The following is a 20178-nucleotide window of genomic DNA, read 5'->3' as shown; positions in this document are numbered from 1 at the left end:
CTAAGCAGTTGCTACATCACGTGGCAATTCGAAAACATTTCTAGTTTTACAAATAGACATTTTAGCATTATCACTAAACTGTGTGAGGATTTTCCTTAAAACCCATCAAGTTGACTCATGATACCATTTATTATAATCGCAACCGCACAACGCAATATTAGCATCAATAACCGCAATGGGAAAAATTTCCCAAATCGTGCAGCCCTAGTTCTGGGACCCGCCAAAATATAAAAAACAATTCGACTTATACTGTATTGGAAAGTGTCCTGGCCGTTCTAAGCTTTATAGTTGTAGTAAATGGTGCTTCTTATTTGAAGGCTAAAAAAGTCCTTCCTTCACAGAAGTAATCCTCCTGAGGGCAATCATTCCGATTTTATAAGACAATTTTTAATATTTAAAACTTTACAAACTATGATAACTAGCGTCCGTAACAATTGACGTGCGCCCATTTGGGCTTTAAATAAGAAGCACCATTTACTACCATTATAAAGCTTAGAATGGCCAGGATATTTTCTAATATAACTCCGATTGTGTTGGTCTGAAAAAAGATAATCATATACATCAAGGATGGCTTGAAAGTGAGTTAATCATGGGGTCATTTTAATTTATGGGTGAACTATCCGTTTAACCGTGTAAATAAGTCAGAATGCATGAAATAGCATTGGACATCCCCTTTACTTGGTAATGTTTAAGTCTCTTATTGGCGCTTTTCCATTGCATAGTACCCCACAGTTTGGTTTGGGTCAGGTCGGGTCAGCTCACCTCACCTCACTTTGGCTTGGTTAGGTTTTCCATCGAGTTTAGTAACACTTCACAGTGGGAGGGATTATAGGTGTGTCGTTATATTTGTGCTGGCTGCGGCTTTATCATACAACCGAGTAGGGCTGCCTAATGATTAATCGTTTGCAGAATAAAAGTTTTTGTTTACATTGTATATGTGGTTGTACTGTGTGTAGTAATTATGTATAAATACAAACACACACATGCATGTATATATTTAAGAAATATTTGCATGTGTATATAAAATGTTATATTTATATATAATTTATATAATTTATAAATATTTATTTATATACGCTAGTGACGATTCTTTTCACCAATCAGTGATTTACGGTGTTATTGCGTCACGTTATGGTATCAGCTCAGCTCGCTTGGAACTCCGATCGAGGTGGTACTAAAAACGTATCGGGTACTACGTACTGCACCCAATGGAAAAGCTCCCAAACCAAACCGTTGGGTACTATGCAATGGAAAACCGCCATTAGTGCTTGAGTATTTGAACTGGATTTTTTCACAAAACGGCTAAATAAAAGTCTGAATGGAGTCTTACTAGTGTGCAAAGTTAGCAAAAATGATCAAATATATTTATCTAAATAAAACACTGAAAATGTAATGAGACTTGAACAAGTATTGAAGTCAAAATAGTCATCTTGCATATCATAAATGTGCATATAATTTTCTTTACCGTCTACAGCACCGGCTCTGGATGTGGACTGGCAGAGCAACAACACGTTCGCCTCCTGTAGCACAGATATGTGCATCCATGTGTGCAAACTGGGCCAGGACCGGCCCATCAAGACATTCCAAGGACACACAGTAAGAATTATCCGCTTATCCCGTCTTCCTGCTGTTTCCTACAACTCCGGTCTGCCAGAGATCAGAACACCAACCCCTCATCTCTCTGTCTGTCTTTCCCTCCCTCCAGAACGAAGTTAATGCAATCAAATGGGATCCGACAGGCAACCTGCTGGCATCGTGTTCTGATGACATGACTCTGAAGGTAAAGTCACATGCCATCTGTCAGTGGGACTGCGCTGTAATTAAATGTCTCTGGAATCTATCGTGTCACGCTCCAGGGATCTAAAATGTCGTTCGTTCTGATCTTCTAGATCTGGAGTATGAAACAGGACACTTGCGTTCACGATTTACAAGCTCACAGCAAAGAAATCTACACTATCAAATGGAGCCCGACAGGTCCAGGAACCAACAACCCCAACGCCAATCTTATGCTGGCCAGGTAGAGTCACAACACACCATCTGTTACCATGAATTCGGCATGTGAAGAATTGGAACGTCTATACATGCAACTACCAGACGTAGATGTAGTACTGTATTTAATATTTGCATATGTGCATCACACTGTCACATTAACATTTTCCCAAGAAACAGGGCAGAAGATATTAGGTTATTACCATGCAAAGTTTGTCAGTAAACAGAGGTGCTAGCGCCCCCTTGTGTCTTGCTTTAAAATGAAGCAAAAGCTAAACTGGCAGATATTAAAATGACTGCATTTTCTGCTGTTTAATGTACTTGCGATTTATGTGCATAGTCATGTTTAAATAAAATTCAACCAAATCTTTTCTCTGACGCCTCTAGTGCTTCCTTTGACTCCACTGTTCGGCTTTGGGACGTAGATCGAGGCATCTGCATCCACACACTAACCAAACACCAGGAGCCCGTGTACAGCGTGGCCTTCAGCCCTGACGGACGCCATCTAGCCAGCGGCTCTTTCGACAAATGTGTCCATATCTGGAACACACAGGTAAGACCTGTCTGCCGCTACATTCGGTTGTCTGTTAGTACATGACATTACGGTATTAGGCATGGGCCGGTATGATATTTTGGGAGAATATCATAACCTTAAGGAAAAATACCATGGTATCAGTGTTGCAGTATTGCCATTGCAACACAATTTTTTTTTATTCTTTAAATGTCTGCATAAACAACTTTTCAACTGGACACAATACATATATATGTGTGTGTTTTTGTGTGTAAACATCAAATCAATTACATTAATTAATTAATTAATTAATTAATTTGACAACTTGGAAACCGGTAACCAGCCTATGCCTCAACAGTATCCATCCTTTAAAATGCTTCATGGACCGGTAGTGCAGCAGATTGTATTAATGCTTGGGTCCTGTCCTGTGTCCTTCTTTCTCTTCTTTTTACAATTTCTTAAAGGATTAGTCCATTTTCTTAAAAAAATCCAGATAATTTACTCACCGCCATGTCATCCAAAATGTGGATGTCTTTCTTTGTTCAGTTGAGAAGAAATAATGTTTTTTGAGGAAAACATTCCAGGATTTACCTCATTTTAATGGACCCCAACACTTAACAGTTTTAATGCAGTTTAAAATTGCAGTTTCAAATGACTTTAAATGATCCCAAATGAGGCATAAGGGTCTTATTTAGTGAAACGATTGTCATTTTTAGCAAGAAAAATAAAAAATATACATTTTTAAAAACTTCTCTTCTTCCTCCAGCTGTGTGACGCTCCAGCGCGACCTCGCATAATTGCTTATTGCCGTGGAAAGGTCACGTGTTACATATATGAAACGCACATTTGCGGACCATTTTAAACAATAAACTGACACAAAGACATTAATTAGTATCATTCCACATACAACAACGTCGGAACGGTCCTCTTTTTCCACACTTGTAAACACTGGGGCGGAGTTTCGCATACGTCATCCGTGACCTCTTGACGTGATGATGATGTATTACGCAACCGGAGGAAGACGAGAAGTTGTGGTTTAAAAGTGCATATTTTATATTTTTCTTCGCAAAAATGACAATCATTTCACAAGATAAGACCCTTATGCCTCGTTTGGGATCGTTTAGAGTCCTTTGAAACTGCAATTTTAAACTGTTAAGTATTGGGATCCAATAAAGGCATTAAAATGAGAAAAATCCTGGAATGTTTTCCTCAAAAAACATAATTTCTTCTTGACTGAACAAAGAAAGACACCAACATTTTGGATGACATGGCGGTGAGCAAATTACCTGGAACCTTCTATTTTAAACGGGCTAATCGTTTAATGTTTCTACCCTAAATCTGTCTTATAAAGTTGCATAACATTCATTATTTTAACTCATTATTGGTCTTATTTTTACAGACTGGTGCTTTAGTCCATAGCTACAGAGGAACAGGGGGCATTTTTGAAGTTTGCTGGAACGCAGCAGGAGACAAAGTAGGAGCAAGTGCGTCGGACGGCTCTGTAAGTTCAAGTTCCTTAGTGTCTATTTTTTATTATACAACAGTTCTTTCGGTTTCTCCAATCTGATTGGCTGATAGCCGTGAGCTATTCTACTAGTATTGTCACGGTTACCGCATCACCATTTCACATTGTTTATGTATAAATCAGCTTATGCTGATTTTAGAATTGGTGAGGGAGGCGTGAACCACATGTCTGTGACTGGAAAAAGCTGCTAACAGAGCGGATGGTCACATGATCACACATTTAGTTGCACAAATGTTTTTAAAGACTTTCCGTGTCTCAATCAGTTTCATAGCTCCCTAGGTCGTGAATCTGTGGATGAATTTATCATCCCTATGCCCTATTCCCTTCGAAGATCAGAGCTATGAACGTGTATACTTTTGAGGAAGTTGTGAGATTGTGTCTCATAGCGTGGCTGATTTAAATACACTTGGTGAATAGTGGAATAAAAATTTCTTTCTTTATCTGGAGCATCTTTTTATGCGCATCCCCCTTCCCGAAGTGCCCTCAAAAGGGAGCAAAAACGCATCTTGGATATAACACTGTATACAGGGGCTCGGACACTGGTAAAAACGCTGGTTCACTACATCGGGACACTTGAAGACTTATTTTCCGGTAACGTTAGTGAGTTAAAACACGTGACGACACGATATGCAACACAGAGAAACATCTCTCTGATGATTTTTTTTGTTAAAGTAGAATATAAAAACACTTAATTATTATTTTTCATGTAGCACTGACAAGAACAAAGTCCAGTAAAAATACAGTGCTCTTGTACAGCCTTAAAATTTTTTAGTATATTTTAGTTATAAATAAACTTTTTAACAACAGCAAACGAGAGATTTAATTTAAATAATAAATTCATGAGACCAATGATTGTTGGTTAGATCTATCAAAAACAAATTAAATCTCATTTGATAATCAAACACGGATACATCAGAGCCAGCGGAAAATTGTGTCCAAGATCAGGCTGCGGTCAGCGGGGTAAGCGAACACTGACACCCGCTGGCCACGCCTGGAACTCACACATTTTCGAAGCTAATTTTTACTAATCGCTTGCACATTTAAATATTATACATGTATATAATCGCCTGAACTAATCTTAAAACAACATTTTGTGACCCAGAGACTGTAATATTGAGTCGTGTGATATTGCTTTATAATATCGTGGCTGTAATTGCCTTCAGCACTCGGCTTCAATGTTGCTTAAGTCTGCATTTACATAACCACAGTATAGGTTTGTGTTAAAAGTCAGATGTGAACATCCATGTAAATCCTGTGATTTGCGAGCATGTTGTTAATATTAAAGTGTTAAACATTTGATTTGTACGTTTTTGGAATCCATTCAGCTGATCTCCGGGTCTGGCAGTACCACTTTTAGCATAGTTTAGCATAATCCATTAAATCTGATTAGCCCATTAGCATCGCACGATGATATTGCGCAGCAGCCGAAAATAGTCCCCTTAGTATCTTTTAATAGCAGGGGACTGTTTTCGGGGACTGCAAAATGTCATTGTGCCTCCTCCTGCAGCCATGTTACGACAGCAAAGTCCTTGAATATTACACCAGAATGAGAGTATAGTTCCTAGCAATATCTGCCTATAAAACCCCAACTTTTAATTTTCAGTCAGTCGTAGTACACGATGTATCTACAGTTTTAAATAGAAAACATACCGAAACTCTTTGGTTAGTTTTTAAAGGTGTGATGCTAATGGTCTAATCAGATTTAATGTATTATGCTAAGCTATGCTAAAATTGGTACCGCCAGAGATCGGCTGAAAGGATTCCAAAACAGTAAAAATCAAATGTTTAACTCTAGGGGAGCTGGAAAATATTCAAATAAAGTGGAGTGTCCCTTTAAGGTAAAATGTGCATGTCGAATGACTTTTGTAAGCTTTTTAGTTTTTACCACTTTTAAATACTTGCCTTGTTTTGTTTCACAGGTTTGTGTATTAGATCTGCGGAAATAGCGCTGCTTGCTGGAAGCCATGGACCGACTATGAATGTGTACATAGCCAAAATGACTGTCCCTGACCCTCAAACTGCTACAGTCCCCAGTGAACCATGGCCAGCCACTACATACGAACATACAAACAAACAAAAACAAGCACCCTAATGCAACAGGATGCGATACCAACCAGAGACATTCAAATGACTTGTAAGTGACGCAGGTGGAATAAAAAAACAATATAAAAACAGAAGAATGACAACAGGACTGGTATATGTACCAAATTTGGAAGATATTTTACTATTTGTTCTTCAAAACCAATCTCATCAAAATAAACGAGCGAACGGATTTTAATATTTGTTGGTAGTTCCGTTTCAGTGTGCAGACATATCAACCTTTTCTTTTCTTACCCCTCCTTTCTTTCTTTCTTTCACAAACTTTTATTTGGCTCACAGCTGCATGATTCCAGGATTTATGTTTTCCTTCATTTTCAATGAAAACAGTTATGTAGCGTCTCTTGCTACTGGACGTTTTGTGATTTCAACAGTGTGGGGACATGAATAGTTTATCTTTTTCTTCTAAAAAAGTTTTAGTTTTTGACACTGTGGTGTTAGTCATCTGAATTCCCTGGTATACATGTTTTACGTTGAAAAATGAACAACGCATCCTATTAAATTCATCACAGAAGCCCAGACAATACAAATAGATGCACTCATACTGCTGTGTCTAGTTATTAAATGTTTTCTTTATCAGTCAGACAAGCTATAACAAGTTGATTTAACTGACATTAAAGCATACCAGGACAATTGATGACATGCATTAGAAATTAAGAAAGACTTGCTTTAAATCTTCAGAATTTCTAAAGAAACTGTTTGGTTATTGGCTTCTCGTTCTTTTCTTTTTTTTGACAACAGCACTTGCAGTATTTTTGGTATTGATTTTTTTGTGTGCAAATCCAAAAATATATTTAATTCAAACAAGTGGATTATTTTTTATCAGGTTTCTTTTGTCTGTCAATATATATATATATATATAATTGAACATATTTTATTTTAAAACCTGAAACTTAAAGCAAGTCTTTGTTGGCCAGAACATTAAAGAAACATTTATTGTATTTTTCAAAAAAAGTGTATTCCTGTATGGTTGTTTATCAGTTTTGCCATTTAAAAAAGAGTAATTTGTAGATCCTCTGCACGGTGTGTAATGTAATATCTGGTCATAATTTTATCATGAAATGAGACATGCTATCATTTACAGTTATTGCATGTAACCGGATGCAGGTGCAAAGAGCAGCATCATTTTAAAATGGTCATACTAATGTACTTTTATTTTTACTTCACGTCCAAGTTTGGGCATCAATGAATCTTTGTGTTGTCTCAACCAATGAGGAAATTCACAGGTCCCAGGTGTCCTGTGATAGAGGTTTATTCGCTTTATAGTTATTTTTAGGCCATCGTATGACATTTAACCTTGCGTTTTATACAGTGTTTTGAGGTCTGTATAAAACGGTCTTCTTTTAAATCCATCTGAACACTATTTATTACTGTCTACGACAACAGAAAGGTATTTTCGGCCCCACTTTGTCCTCTCTTGTCTTTGTCCCAGCATCTGCCTGCCCGCAGTTACCTTTATTTCCTCACAGTGTCACTTCTAATCATTATTCTTACTGCGTCTGTGTCCTCTGGACTTTTTGTACTCTATTAAAAGTTTTGTAATTCATATTTCTTTGTAGCTAAAAAAAATGAGAAAAGAAATAAGCAAAAAAAGGAAAAAACTAACAAAAACCCAAAACAAACTATTGAAGGCGGGTTTGAGGGTGTACAGCTTAGACTTTTCGGTTTTGCTCATTCTGAGCCACCATGTGTTCTCGGATGTCCCCACACCTGATCTTTGTTTCCCCAGTCAAACGTTTTTGGTTGCAAAATTCCCCCCCTTGCATTGCATTGATCTGTTGTCATTTGAATCAGATCTGGAGTCCAAAATAAAGTATATTTTGATATTACTCTTGTTTTATTATTCTGATTTGTCTAAAGTTGAAACTTTACAACTCTACAATGAAGGTTGGGTTTTGAGGAGGAGGAGGTCTTATTGATAAGACAAGATACATTTTTTTTTTTTTTTTTTTTTGGAAAAGGTCTGTTTTTTACTCTGCATCATGTTTTTCCAAACGATACAAATTATGAATTAATATCAGGAAATCTTTCAGAGCCGGAGAACCATATGTTGTAGTTGTGCCACAAAAGAGTCATATGGGTTTTGGACAACATAAAGGTAACTTTTCCTTTCCTTTAATAAAGTTACATAATAGTGACAGAATCAATAGTAGCGTTAACCTTATATTACATATAAATAAATAAATACACAAATCTTGCAATTGCAGATGAACAAAAGCTCCAGTGGAGTAATGTATACATGTGTAATGTAAATAATTATATGTTGTTTTTTATTCTTTCCCAGTAAGCAATTTACATACGCCATACTGGCAAAAGCCCCGAGACATCCCTCCAAATCATTGAATTCAGGTGTTCCAATCACTTCCAGTGAAAGGAACTCTTAATGCTACCAAGATATTTTGGACAATTTTATGCTCCCAACTTTGTGGGAACAGTTTGGGGATGGCCCCTTCACAAATAGTGAACAAAGCAAGGTCTACAAAGACATGGTTGAGCGAGTTTGGAGGTGAGGATCTTGACTGGGCAGCACAGAGTCCTGTCCTTAACCCAACAGAACATCTTTGGGATGAATTAAAGAGGAGACTACGAGCGAGGCCTTCCCGTCCAACATCAGTGTTTGACCTTGTTGTGCTTTTAGAAGATTGGTCAAAAATTCGCATAAACACTCCTAAACCTTGTAGAAAGTCTTCCAAGAAGAGTTAAAGCTGTTATAGTTGCCCACAACTCCATATTAAAGCCTATGGATTAAGAATGGGATGTCATTCAGGTTCATGTGCATATAAAGGCAGGTGTCCCAAAACATTTGGTAATATAGTAAATGTGTGTGCACTGTGTACAACAATTATGGATGTAAATACCAGCAAATATTTCTTAAATATATACATTTATGTGTATGTGTGTATATGCATTTATATTATATATATATATATATATATTTATATTTATTTATATATATTTATATATATACATATACACATATATATATATATATATATATATATATATATATATATATATATATATATATATTTATATTTATTTATATATATATATATATATTTATATTTATTTATATATATTTATATATATACATATACACATATATATATATATATATATTTATATTTATTTATATATATTTATATATATACATATACACATATATATATATATTTATATTTATTTATATATATTTATATATACACACATATATATATATATATATATATATATATATATATATTAGTGATGCACCGATGTATCGGCCGATTTTTTATGAATTTGAAACCATCGGCATATCGGCAATAGCACGATAACTCGGCCGATACCGATTGTTTATTAATTAACTGCATAAAGAAATCCATTATATGTAAAAAATGAGTTAATGTTGTTAATAAAATAAATGCTGAATAGCAAAAACCACCTTTGAAGGTTGTCATGCTGTCTTATTATATTTGTTTTAGCTTAATTTGTGCCTCTCTTATTATGTTGGTCAGTTCAAATCCATGTTCAGTAAAAATAATTTGATGCAGAAATAAACTCGCTAATAGACCAACTGTATAGTATTGTATACAAGTGTTTAATATCGGTATCGGCCAGAAGTTGTCTGTTTAACTCAGTATCGCCCCAAAAAATCCTATCGGTGCATCCCTAATATATATTATTATATTTATACATATATATATATATATATATATATATATATATATATATATATATATTTATTTATTTATATATAAATATAATTATATATATATATATATATATGTATAAATATAATAATATATATATAAATGAAGACTTTGGTTCCAAAACGTGATAAACGGCGTTTTTGGTTACCACCAAAATCAGTATTGTATCTTGTCAGTATTTAAAAGTAAATTCTTCATTTTATACAAAATCTGATATCCGCTGTGTTATTCTGTCATCTTTTTCTTTTTTCCCCAAAATGCCACAAACATCTTCCTTCTCTGCAGTACGCAATAAATCTGCACAACAAATCATTGCGCACCATTCCACGCATTTTAAACAATAAGGGAGGCGCGTTGAATGCACACAGAATCCTAGATTTCCTCATCTACTTTGTACTTCATGATCAACAAACAAACAAAAACAAAATAATAATTTGATGGCATTGATTAAACTGTGATGGTTTTCTGTGACGGGAAAAACCCGTAAGCCATCAAAATCAAATCATTAAGGTGAGAGGCACTCGGGCGAAGGAAAAATCAAGCTTCTGTCATGCTAACACATTGACCCCAGGGGATCTTATGAAAAACTTTACATTATTTTACTCGAAGTCAACGAAAATCGAGCAGGACCAAAACATTTTACAGCTGATCGCTGTGAAAAATGTTAAGCGACGACGTCAAGTATAACCGCAGCAATGACAGTGTTCTTAATATGACAAAGTAAGTGTTTTGATTAATGCCATTAATGTTTATTTTTTAATCAGTGTAAACCACTAGTCAACTAAATGAATATAACATGGCAAAGATGAATGCACATTTATACATTGATTCAATAGAGCATTTTTTTTAAAAAAGGACATGGATTTATTGCATTTTACAGAAAAAATAAACATTTTTTATAATAAATCTTTGAGAATCAAATTATGGATTTGAATTATTAATGTTTTTATAACCTAAAGATGCTATGTGAAAGTTTGTAACAGAAAATAGTGGTTTTCATCTTGTCACTTTCTTGGTACAGAAAACACATTTTTACCGAAATTAGTCAAAATGGATTTATTGCGTTTTGGAACCAAACTCTTCATATATTACTTTTTTTTTTAAATTATACATGCATGTGTGTATGTGTATTTATATACGCATAATTATTAATATACACAGTACACACATATATTATGTAAACAAAAACTTTTATTCTGCAAACGATTCGTTTAAAATTGTGCGTTTCAAAGTCATCTAATAGCCATCTATACACAGCCCAGACATCTAGGCTAAAACAAGGCAAAATTTGTCTAACCAGAGCCCAAAATAAAAAATAAATTGTTCTGAATCACTGTTGACTTTGCTTACACTATTGGCAATATCAAACATCTCACATTTTATTTTGGCACAAGTGACATGTAAACAATTTAAAGTTTATTTTGGCTAGAAGTGGGTTACTCATAGCCGGACTATATCAGTTAACCTAGATGGTGAAAATGACAGCTATTGTTTGTAATTTAAAGTACACAGCCTGTTTATTAAAGCACTAAATATACTCAATAATACCCCATAATTTAATTTCTTAGTAGCAGCACTTCTGCATGGGAACATTGATATGTTTTGATGATTTAATCACTGTGTATTGTTGACGCAATCAAAATAACCATCCTGTATTGGTTTCTCTGACTAGCAGAAAGCCCATGCAATTTACTGGATTAAAATAAATAAAGTGAGTGTATGAAATAGTCTCAGCATGCGTAAAGTAAAGGCCATTTGACCCAAGAACATCTATAAATCGGATCTGATGCAAAGTGCTCTCTGCTCATCGTCTAACTAAATGAGTTGGGCAGGATTGCCTCGGGCTCATTCTGTTATCACTGTCAAATATATTGTGCAATACTCTGGCATGATGGACGTTTCGAAGCCGTGTTTGGTCTGGGTTGGCATTGGCACAGTGTGGTTAAAGCTGACCGTTCCTGAGGGATTTCCACAGAAAGATACCCCACCTGATATCCGGTCAGAAATGTCTTTCTTTTCTGTGCATCTCAAATGAGAGAAGAGTTGGCGTGGAGCGTAAGAGACACGTTCACTGTGATCTCTAGGACGCTCTGGAAGATGTCATAAGCAACGGCGAACAGGAAGTAGACGGGCAGCAGCCAGTGAAGGCTGAAAAGTCTCTCGCTCACCATCAAAGGCACTGTGATATGTCTGTAAACACGAGAGAGGAGTCAAATAGGAGAGTGGATATAGAAAACCCCCAAAAATAAGCTTAAAAATAATGCTCAAATAGACTTACTTGAATCGCTCTGATCTGGAGGTCCTCAGCATCAGAAAGATAAACAAGCCCACCTCCATGTTTAAGGAAAGAGACACCACTTTATCAATCATCACAAAAAATCCCTGCGTGACACAAAACAGTGTTTGAATGTAGACTTTTTTTTACTTTGATACCGTCCACTACAGTGTATCGCAATTTGAAGCTAGTTAAGGACCAATAAACATGGACCTTCCAGCTACAATATTAAACAACCAACCTTTGGATCGGAAGCTGAAACTACAAAAATGACACCGAAAGCCAAAAAGGACATGAAGCCACTGAAGAACCTGGAAAAGGGAAAAGCACAGGGATCGCTGAAACCCAGGAATTATTGCGATTTATCAAAGCCAGTGTTTTTTATGCACCAAAAGCCTTTTCTATTAGCAGAGTAAAGGAATATGCTGGATGCGTGAGCAGTGACGGGCTGTAAAAGCTTAAAGAAATGGTGTGTGAAATGATCTGCCAGAGCTGAATCCAGAGTTTACCGTCTGCGGTGCTGTAAGCTCTGGGCTAATGTCCTCCATCGTGAGCTATGGGGCAATAGTCTTGAACTGAATCTCACCATCCATTCTGCATTCTCCATCCAGTGTGTGCTGACCAGACCATCGACTGAAAGCAAAGACGAAGACGACGACTCGTGAAATTTGCACTGCGGCCATCTGACAGCTACATTTGAAAACTATTACATAACGCGGTATAGTGGACGACTTTGGGGCGTTTGTAGGATCAACAATCATTTTCTAGAGATTTCACATTCCAGTCTGTAGCTGATTAAATATTATATATAAATAGCATGACTAGAAAGAAAACATTTTAGTATCGTGTTAAAATAAAAAAAATGTACTTTTAACACAAGAAGTCTTTGAAATCCAGGCTAAAGTCTCAATCTTTTTTTTCACAATGATTTAAATCTTTGACATGATTTTACCCAGTCCTTATTAAAAATATCAAGGTTACATATTCACACAATGTTGTTTACATCATGTAGGATGATTTTATGTAGAGAACTGCACATCACAAATATTACTTTAGCTGGGTTTTCAATCACAGGCAGAATCACATTTCATTCAGAAAAAACATATTGAGAAGCAAGTTAAAATTCAGAGAATATAATTGAAGCTAGGGCTTTACCATAAAATGTGATATGCAATAATTTGCTGCATAATGTAATAAGGAATAATTGAAGAAGGGCCGTTGAATTTTAAGAAAATACGCGAAGCGGAGTGCCGTTACACCGCAGGTGTGCATTATTTTCAAATAATTCAAAGGACCGGAGTCAATTATTCTGCTTATACCACGGTTACCAAAAACATTGCTCTGGTGCCTATTTTTAAGACATTTTAAAGGTTAGATGTGCGGTTATTGAAAAATAATCATCACCTATGGAACATTTCTCAACCAATCAGAATAAAGCATTCAACAGCCCCGTGGTATAAGTAACAAATAAATGATGACAGGCCGTTGAATTATTAAAAAATAATGCACACCCATGGTGGTTGTGTGACACGAAGTGCCGTTACAAAAGGGGGTGTGTGTTATTTTCAAATAATTTAAAGGACCATGGTTACCACAAACATTGCTCTAGTGGTCAGAATAAAGCTTTTAACAGCCCCGTGGTATAAGATACGATTATGCTAAGTTTGTAAAATCATCTTGAATAGAAAAAAAAAAAAAAATATATATATATATATATATATATATATAAAGCACTATGAGGTTAAGGGGCGGTTTCCCAGACAAGTTTCAGATTAATCCAGGACTAGGTTTAAGTTATATTAGGATATTTAAGTAGTTTTTATAAACACACCTTATAAAAACAATTCTGGTGTGCATCTTGGGACAAAACAATGGCACTAATATATGTTAACTCATTCCCGCCAGCCATTTTTTGAAAAGTTGCCTGCCAGCATTTTTTGTGATTATATATATGAAGAGTTTGGTTCCAAAACGCAATAAACGCCATTTTTGAAAAAAATGAGTTACTGCCAAAATCAGTATTATATCAGGTCAGTAGTTAAAAGTAAATTCTTAATTTTGCGCAAAATCCAATACCCGCCGTGTTATTCTGTCATCTTTTCTCCCTTTTTTCCCAAAATGCGACAAACGCCACTCCCACTTTTTTACAGAACGCAATAACTCCATTTCTGATATTACAGCCCACCGTTCACGCAATGTAAACAAACAATGGCGGACGCGCTGAGTCCACGGAGTCCTAGTTTTCCTCATCTACTTCGTACTTCGTGATCAACAAACAAAACAAAATAATACTTTAATTGCATCGCTAAACCTGTGATGGTTTTCTGTGATGGGAAAGAAACGTAAGCCATCAGCATCTAATATTTTCCCTGAGAGGCACTCGGGAGACGGGTGCTTGTTCTCCCGACAGCATCAAGCTTCTCATGCTAACACATTGACCCCAGAGGATCTTATGAAAAACTTTCCATTATTTTACTCAAAGTCAACGAAAATCGAGCAGGACCAAAAACATTTTACAGTCGATCGCTGTGAAAGACGTTAAGCGAAGACGTCAAGTAACCGCAATGACAGTGATCTTAATATGACAAAGTAAGTGTTTTGATTAATAACATTAATGTTTATATTTTTAATTAGTGTGTACAACTAGTCAACTAAATGAATATAACATGGCAAAGATGAATGCACATTTATATAGGCTATTGATTCAATAGATTTATAGCATTTTGAATAAAAACTTGTCATGGATTTATTGCATTTTGTGGAAAAAATAATCCGTTTTTATAATAAATCTTTGAAAATCAACTTATGGATTTGAATTTTTTATGTTTTTATAACCTAAAGATGCTGTGTGAAAGTTTGTAACAGAAAATAGTTGTTTTCATCTTGTCACTTTCTTGGTATAGAAAACACGTTTTTACCAAAATTTGTCAAAATGGATTTATTGCGTTTTGGAACCAAACTCTTCATATATTATATATACACATTTATCAAATGAACGGACCCTCTGCTTTCAAACAAACAAGAAACAAACAAAAAAAGGAAAATAACGTTTCATTTTATCTATATTTTTTCTCTGCTTATAAACTCTTAAATATGGATATTTTTCTTAATTTTTTTTTCAGTGTCAGTACAAGGTGATTTTAAATTAAAAGTGCAGTGTGTAAATTTTAGCAGCATCTAGTGGTGAGGTTGTGAATTGCAACCAACGGCTTAAGGGCTCGTTACAGTCGTGCGTAGCTCCTACGGCGTAGGTTCCGCGTCGGTTTTCATTTATACTTTTGCGTCGTCTTCCGCATCGACGTGCAAACACATGCGCAAACCGCTGGTAGGCAGTATAGACGCGTGTAACCACAGTAGCAGTGCGACCGTCAGAGAAGAAGCAGCTGTGCAAGTTAACCCACAAACGAAGAAGAAACAGCAACTTGTTGTGTATGATTTGAGAACACCAGCAATGATGGAAGTAAATAAATAGCTACTTTTGATGCAGTTTGAGTTAAATCACTCCTCAACTTGGCCCATCTTTGTTTTCACCGTCGCAAACGGAAATACCTATGACGCAGTTTTTTTACCTGACGGGAGGGGTTCTGGTGGACCAATCACGGCGCTTGCGGTCCGCGTAGATCTTACGCACTGTTAAAATTTTTGCGAGGTGCACGTCAGGCTACGCAGAGCTACGCACAGGCTACGGATAGCCTACGCACAGGCTACGGATAGCCTACGCCGGAGCTACGGCATAGAACTTACGCACGACTATAAATCGCCCTTTAGTCGACGGCTCACCCCTCGCTTTTGAAAGGTGAAGCTACGGTAGCCGCCACCGGACAAACATGTCATCATTGGAGACAACTTAGTAAAAAAATTGTCCTTTAAGGGCTTCTGTAGAAAAATGGCAGCACAAAATGACGACTTCCATGTAAGGGGGCCCTCGGTGTATGTAGATAAAAAGGTCTCCTTCTAAGGTAATAAACACATAACAGTTCATTATGAAAGGTCATTTTACACTCCTGATAATAGTTTTGTATATTATTTTGCATTTCTGTCAAAATATGCTTCTAAAAATTACACACTGCACCTTTAAAGCATCTCAAACATGCATTTTAGTCTGGGACTAGGATAAACCCTGTCTGGGAAGTCCCCCCCCCCCTTTGAGATATAAGTTACATTAAATGAGAAAAGACTGAATTAAGAGATAGAGAAATTATATTTCAGTACAGAAATATTTAATGAGTAATTGAAGAGCTCATGCAAAAGATGAGGTAGTGATAGTAGCACGTATTATACGTTCATCAAATACTTTCACTTCAAATCGGCTTAATCCCATTCAACCTAGCAGTTGGGTTGAAACAACCCAGCATTGGGTCATTTTGAACCCAGCTGTTAAAAACCTCACCTTTTGTCCTTGCAACAGATTGTTCTTTAACACAGCAACTCTTTATTGTAAGTTATTTCTCTCCGACCTTCACGTCACAGTAAAAATAATCGTACCTTTCTCTATCTCTACCACAATACTGTTTCACGCTATCAACTATTAAGCAGATGCAGCATTGTGATCGGTCAGAATAAACAGATGGAATATGTCACATGCAGCCCACTCTAATGTGTAACAAAGCCTATTTGAATTCATAGCCTAGTGAGCTATGAGTTGTACATAATTCACACTGACACCTTCTGCTGAGAGCTTTGCTGGACTGAGCCCAGATCCAGGCTTCAGTCCCTGTGAAAGATGCAGCAGTCAGTATAAAAGAGCCAAAAGCAGTTTGAGTCAAGACTGGAGATGAATAACCTCCAACTGGGGTCTCGGTCCTGCGTAGGGCACGGTGACAACTGTGTGTTAAACGTGAACGCATATTTCCCAATATATTTGTTGCATGTACATTTTAAAAAGACCTTATATCCGTTTAATTTCTAAAATATGATAAAATTAAACTCACTTGTGTGCTTCATAGCGGTGCCCATCACGAGGAAGCTGACGCTTATACTGATGGTGATGAAGATCTGGATCAGCATTGCCACCCAGGAGAACCGTCTGTACCTCTGCGTTATGATCTGATGAAAATGCAAACGTGTCTTAAAACATAAATTAATCTGCTTTTAAAATTATACACACAAGAATGAACAGAAAATGCTGCATTGAGGAAAGCTGTTATAGCAGCAGTTTACCACTAGAGGTCATGATTTCTCTTTTCCTAAATATATTGAATTTAGTGGACGGCTGCAAGCAGTTAATCTTCACCGTGATGCGCATAGGTTTGATTAAATAAGTGAAATAGAGAGATCCAAAGAAGAAGATCAAAACAGTCATTTAGGAACAGCCTGGATTTAAAAAATAAATGATTCGGTAGCTAAAGCAGATCTCCCCTTGGCTGAGTCTGCTTCCTTTCAAGGTTTCTCCCTCCACTAGCTCAGCACGTATTGAGTTTATTCTTAGCCACGGTTGACTTTGACTGGTTCGCTGGGGACCTAAAACCTCAAGGCATAAAACAATAGATATATATTTTGAAAAAGCAATAAAAATGACTGCGTGAATTTATAAGGCCCATGGGCCGCCCTCATCACGAGATCCTGGATGAGGTCTTTGGCTGCCCTTAGGGTGAATGAAATGATGAATAATAAATGCAGAACAGAAGTATTTACACTTTGTGTGTCTCAACTGGATTCTCGATTTTGGTATGGACATAAATATAAATATTCAATTTACTGTATAATATGCAAATGTCATTTTCTTACACATGGACCCCCCCCCCAAAAAAAAAAATATGCATGTGCTATCCATTTATAAAAAAACATAAATATTAAATATCCGTACCAAGGACCAACCCATTGACATTTAAAGACCCCTGACCTGTGTTGAAGGAAAGCAGATTGTGTGCTGGAGGTCACGTGTATTGTACAGGTTGCTCAAAGTTTTAAAGGTCAACGCTGCCTTAAACAGATCATTATGGCATTTTTGGGCTAACAAAAGGGGAAAAAATGCTTTAAGCCAGGGCAAAAGCTGTGCTCAGGAGCGCTTTGAGCTCTGGATAAAGGCACTGCACACTTACTTTGATTGGAAAATTCCTCTTCTCCATCAATAAATCAGCATTGAACTCCAAACAGCATCTTTGTGGGCTTAAATATTTGGTCTTCTTCAGCAAGTAAAGTCTCTTTGTGTTTTATTCTGATTCGTGCCTGTGTGCGAGCGCGCTGATCTTTTGGCGGTTCTGACTCATATCTGACATTTCAATTTTTCAGCCCTGTCTGAGGAATCTCAGCGTGGCACATCATCCCTGGGCTCTTTCTTTTCCTCGACCCTGAGATGGAAATATTTTGGTATGTTTGTTCGGATATCACACATCTGGCTCCTCTTGCTCACTCTATTGTGATAAGCAATCTCTATAGGGAAGGTGACTATGACAAATCACATATTCGTGATGGGGACTAGGGCTGGATGATACTGTATACGCTTTTATAGGTGCTTCGCAATGCCATACAATAATTATTTTTGATATGGTTCCGTAAAGAATCTCTCTGTTTCACAAAAGCTTTGTGGATTATAGCTATTCCATTAAAGATTTCATAAATAAGGCCACATAGCTGCACAATCTTCTGAACATCTGATGGTGAGACTCGCCACTGTCCCTCGCGAGGTCCATTTCTCAGAAAAAGTCCATGAAAATCGCTGTGGAAAAGTTTTGAGGGTCCGGTCAGTCTAACACAAAGAGCAATGGTGTGGTGTAGGAAGCCAAAAGTCCACAGAGAGGAGACTCAACGCCTCACTGCCTCTAAATTAGATCACAAATTCTCATCACCGCTGGCTCCTGAGGCGAACAACTGTGCATTACTGTTTAATACTTATCCTTTGTTCTCCTGCCACCAAACGCTCTTACGTACTGGAATTAAAGCCCATTTACAGCAAAATAAAAGAGTTGGATGTTAATAAGGTGGCAAAAACAGGGAATTTTATAGCTGACATTTTAGCAGGGACTGTCTGGGAGTAGGTCAGACATATTTAAAGAAACACTTATTGTCGTACACACAAATTTTTGTTGTTCCAAACTAGAGCTGCACTGTATTTTTTTAAACTTGCTAAATAATACAATATGTTATACGATAATGATTAAAAGACGTAAAATCAATATAATATATTTAAAAATGAAAAGTTACAAAATCAGCGTTAAAAAGAAAATTATTTTATTTATTATTATAAATATTCTATTTCACCAATCAAAGCATACACAAGCATTATGATGTGTCAGTCTCTTTGCAAATACTCTCTACATAACTTATTTAAATAATTCAAATTTGCAAACTATTGCGATATGCATATCTGTGATATTTCAATAATTTCTCTATATAATTTTTTTTCATGACATAAATATGTGCAAGGATGAAGAAGCTACTGATAACATTTTTTAGCAAATACACTGTAAAAAGTGAAAGTTGGATTAGCTTAAAATATTTAAGTTTTATGACCTTTTTTTTTCACTTTAAGCAAAAAATACTTTAATATTTTAAAAGTATTTTATATTTAAAAATTGTAAAATATAGAAAATACTTTAATTGGTAACACCAATTTTTTTTCAACTAAAACTTTTCACTTAAAGCAAGAAAATTTACGTTGAAAAAAATCTATTTTTAGGTGTTACCAACAGGGGCGCAATGAACAGTTTCAAGGGGGGTATGCAAAACAGAATTTTGGGCCCCTTCCTTTAGATGATTGTTTGATCTTCAAACCATAATGTGTAGCTATATAAAATTACTCAGTTGAGTGCGTTTATTTAATTTTACAGGTCGCATTTGCAACAAAAAGTAAATCCATGAAGCAAAAAATAAATAAATTTATTCGAAAAACGAATAGCCTACCATTTTAATCTGGAAAGGCAGAAAACATTCACGTAACTGATTTTAAATAGATCACTAAAAGAATAATAATGCATGGAGATGCATTTCTGAACCTATGGAAATCTATGGAAGGCGCTTTGAAAGTCACGGCAGTCGAGTTTTCTGCGCAGTTTTAGAAGCGAAATGTGTACAATTAGGTTTAGCCTAAAATAGTTCATTCTTCAGGGTTCATATTGATGATCTTATAGTACATTTAAAAATTTTCTTA

General features: G+C 36.1%; 2 protein-coding genes across 5 annotated transcripts in view; one reads left to right on the top strand and one right to left on the bottom strand.

The window, feature by feature from the left end:
• tbl1xr1a (TBL1X/Y related 1a) overlaps window positions 1-7951 on the top strand; it is a 76720-nt gene extending 68769 nt beyond the window's left edge. For both annotated transcript variants that reach the window (XM_055185150.2, XM_055185149.2), the window contains 6 exons: window positions 1475-1596; window positions 1706-1780; window positions 1890-2017; window positions 2377-2542; window positions 3900-4001; window positions 5945-7951. In XM_055185150.2, coding sequence (XP_055041125.1) covers window positions 1475-1596; window positions 1706-1780; window positions 1890-2017; window positions 2377-2542; window positions 3900-4001; window positions 5945-5971 — 620 coding nt within the window. In that variant the 3' untranslated portion in view covers window positions 5972-7951. The remainder of the gene's footprint in view (window positions 1-1474; window positions 1597-1705; window positions 1781-1889; window positions 2018-2376; window positions 2543-3899; window positions 4002-5944) is intronic.
• The window catches only part of LOC129428205 (uncharacterized), a 175221-nt gene that overhangs the window by 17333 nt on the left and 137710 nt on the right, over window positions 1-20178 (bottom strand). For 2 of the 3 annotated variants that reach the window (XM_055185146.2, XM_055185148.2), the window contains exons 14-18: window positions 17021-17135; window positions 12599-12722; window positions 12331-12400; window positions 12093-12196; window positions 9964-12004 (exon numbers count right to left, since the gene is read on the bottom strand). In XM_055185146.2, the coding sequence (XP_055041121.2) occupies window positions 11842-12004; window positions 12093-12196; window positions 12331-12400; window positions 12599-12722; window positions 17021-17135 (576 nt within the window). In that variant the 3' untranslated portion in view covers window positions 9964-11841. Of the gene's footprint in view, window positions 1-9963; window positions 12005-12092; window positions 12197-12330; window positions 12401-12598; window positions 12723-17020; window positions 17136-20178 lie in introns of those variants that run through there. The other variant, XM_055185147.2, reaches the window with a different exon arrangement.

This window comes from Misgurnus anguillicaudatus, chromosome 14 (assembly GCF_027580225.2).
Source record: "Misgurnus anguillicaudatus chromosome 14, ASM2758022v2, whole genome shotgun sequence".
Taxonomy (NCBI): Eukaryota; Metazoa; Chordata; class Actinopteri; order Cypriniformes; family Cobitidae; genus Misgurnus; species Misgurnus anguillicaudatus.
The sequence above is the reverse complement of the archived record's forward strand: the minus strand, read 5'-3'. Positions and strand labels throughout refer to the sequence as shown.